The sequence below is a fragment of the Abrus precatorius genome, unplaced genomic scaffold (assembly GCF_003935025.1).
Source record: "Abrus precatorius isolate BTA unplaced genomic scaffold, Abrus_2018 Scaffold7, whole genome shotgun sequence".
NCBI classification, from domain to species: domain Eukaryota; kingdom Viridiplantae; phylum Streptophyta; class Magnoliopsida; order Fabales; family Fabaceae; genus Abrus; species Abrus precatorius.
Genome location: NW_020874417.1, coordinates 32996080 through 32999004, shown reverse-complemented (window position 1 = coordinate 32999004; position 2925 = coordinate 32996080). Strand labels below are relative to the sequence as shown.

The window sequence follows — 2925 nt, the reverse complement described above, 5'->3', positions numbered from 1 at the left end:
TTTTATAATCTGTTTAAAAAATTTACCAAACATGCACTGTGTGTTTTTTACGTGAGTTGTTTTTATATGAAATTTACATTCTCATAAATACATAACAATAACAATTATATTTTATGCTATTAGATAATATCGATAATATAAATCATATGATATTATTGAATTTAGTTAAAAATTAAAATTTTAAAATACTATTTATCGTTAATTTTTTTTTTAAAAATTAGTTTCTTTTTATCTCTTTTCTATCATGATAAAAATTATACTACACAGTTCTCTCACTTATACTTTAATAGATCTTTTTTACGCGTGTTTAAATTACTTAAATTTATTTTTTTAATACTTTCTGCATCACACCAAATAAAATGTTAACATGTTCATAAATAAAACACAAATTATATAGAAGGGGAAAGAAGAAATAAAATATTATTTTAAAGAAAGGAAAAGATAAATGAAGCTTTGAAGACTGAGTTTAATCATAGGCATCGTTCAGTGTTTTTCCTTTCCATCCATACAAGGATTCCCTCTTTCACTATCCTGTACTCGATTGGCAAGAGGATAGATTATTGAAGAAGATCAGATTTGGGGTGAAGAATCACTTGAGAATCACTTGACGGGTGTGATATCCTTCTCGAACAGAAAATGGCAGAAGAGAATCAACATATAAAATTGACAACTTCGGACAATGATGAAAAGAAGATCATTCGTAGGGAAGTTGAAAAACAAAGGAGGACCCAAATGGCTATTCTATGTGCATCACTCCGCTCTTCGCTCCCCTTTGAACTCATCAAGGTCTTCAATTAACTTTTATATTTTCCTTTTATTACCAACACGTGATATTGTTGCAGTTCTCATAACAGCTTAATTTTCCAACATATATCTGTTCTCGTTAAATAGTGGCTTCTAGTTATACTTGTATGCTAAAGATATGCAATACAAAAAATGGAATTTGGTATTAGATCGATGTGTTTAATCTTCAAGTTGGGTTCCAGGGAAAGCGTTCGGCATCAGATCACATTGGCGAGGCGGTAAATTATATCCATTTTTTAAAGCAAAAGATTGATGCACTCGAAATCAAGAGAGATAGGCTCAAACAGATGATTAATCCATCAAGTTTAGTTGAAACTGGAACTGGAACTGAACCTCATGGTTCAGGTGCTTTAGTGAAGTGTGTCAATATCAGCCACATTCCATGGGGCGTGGAAATTGCCATATGTATTGGTTTGGAGGAGGGCAGTTCACGTTTATCAGTGTTAATGGAAATTCTGCTTCAAGAAGGATGTGATGTTGTTAGCTGTTTTTCGACCCATACTAATGGAAGGATATTTCATACTATAAAGACAGAGGTACCTAACTAATTAAGCTGCTCTTGTGCCTGCTAGTGCTCCGGGGGTATATTAACTCCCAATATATATACATACTAACAGTCATTTAATTTGTTTGGCATGCTTCAATTACGCTTTGTCTAATAAATATATTAAACCATTCATATCAATATTAAAAGTAGACGTACACCAATAATAAATAATGTATTATTCTAACATGATGTAATGCACCAATGTTAGATATCTATAAATTGATTTATTGCTTACACTATATATTGAGACTGTTTGTTTAGTGTAGACTTATTATATCTGTATTAATAGCAGTTAGTGTACATATCATATTGTTAGTTTCATTAATTTCTATTTGACAAAGTCCGTACCAATAGAACAATTCTAACAGGTAATTGGTCGTTAATGTAGAGAGAATTTATTTGTAGTGAGATTAAAGTTTGGACAATTACATTTATAAGTGCATTCAAAGTTTTATGAGTATATTATTGTTGAATAGGTGGAGAACTTGACAAGCCTTGATTTTGCTGCCTTGCAACACAAACTGGATCATGCTATCTTGTTATAAAGGTAATTATGCCGGTTGAGAGGACCACGTATAATTTGTTATTAGGACTATGATAAGTCTCAACTTAACTTTAATCTATATGTACTTGTTAGTACTTTAAAAATAAATTTCTCCCCAAAATGAAGTCAATGTGTGATCAGGACTATGATTAGGACTCTCAACTTGCCTTTATTAATTTAAATTTGAAGCTAGTGCTTGATGTTTATTGCTTTACCCTCATATGCCCATGCTTTCAATCTCACTTACCTAGTTGAAAGGTAAGGAACTTTGGATTTACAAGGATTGTTTCACTATCTGTTCATCAATTAATTGGTTTTAGTAATAACTACGTTATATATATCATGAAATTTAACGAAGTTATGTTGGAGTTTAAAGCAGTATATAAGTCTCACATACATATATCGATGGTTTAAACTGCTAGAAAAGTATACATGCAAGAGAAAGAGAAAAATATGACACAAGTTTCAAAGTTGAACCAACATTGGTAACTTCAATTCTCGATCGAATTTTCTAAATTATAAAATAGAAATCATTTACTTTAGTTATTAATGCCAATGAAAAATGAAATGAAAAATGTTGAAGTAAACGATGACATTACAAATTTAAGACCCAAATAAGAGTTTACAAAAAAAATTAAAATTAAATGACCGATGTTTAAGTAAAAGTGTATCCCAGAAGAACATAGGTAGGGAAAGATAAAACAAACCTGGTCTCCAGATACTTCGATTATTTATGGGAGAAGTTGTGATGCACTTAGTGGACATCGATTTCCTTGATGATTTGCTTTAATGGAAGGGAATATTTTGTTACAACAGTTGAATATATAAGGCTGTCACTTATCATGCAATATGTTGTTTAGTTTGGTCGATCAAGTGATGACTAATTGGTTAGTGCGATAAGGAGAGTTTAGACACTATGACAACTTGATCGATATAATGGTTAATGGCTTGATATCTAGTTGCTATGTAAGGTGCTAAGGAGAGTATCTGGCAGGTCCCTTATTAACACAGTTCAATCTTCAGGATTAAT

At 31.2% G+C, this 2925-nt stretch overlaps 1 protein-coding gene across 1 annotated transcript; it reads left to right on the top strand.

The window, feature by feature from the left end:
- The first annotated feature begins 636 nt into the window (after positions 1-636).
- On the top strand, positions 637-1896 carry LOC113871831 (transcription factor bHLH120-like). Its single transcript, XM_027508928.1, has 3 exons — positions 637-786; positions 987-1340; positions 1828-1896. Exons 1-3 carry the CDS (start codon positions 637-639, stop codon positions 1894-1896), a joined length of 573 nt encoding a protein of 190 aa, XP_027364729.1.
- The last annotated feature ends 1029 nt before the right edge of the window (positions 1897-2925 follow it).

Excerpts from the sequence above, each read along its gene's own strand:
- LOC113871831 (XM_027508928.1), top strand. The coding sequence starts at position 637 with ATGGCAGAAGAGAATCAACATATAAAATTGACAACTTCGGACAATGAT. Across the intron at positions 787-986 it reads TCCCCTTTGAACTCATCAAG|GGAAAGCGTTCGGCATCAGA; the intron begins GTCTTCAATTAA and ends GTTGGGTTCCAG. Across the intron at positions 1,341-1,827 it reads TTCATACTATAAAGACAGAG|GTGGAGAACTTGACAAGCCT; the intron begins GTACCTAACTAA and ends ATTGTTGAATAG.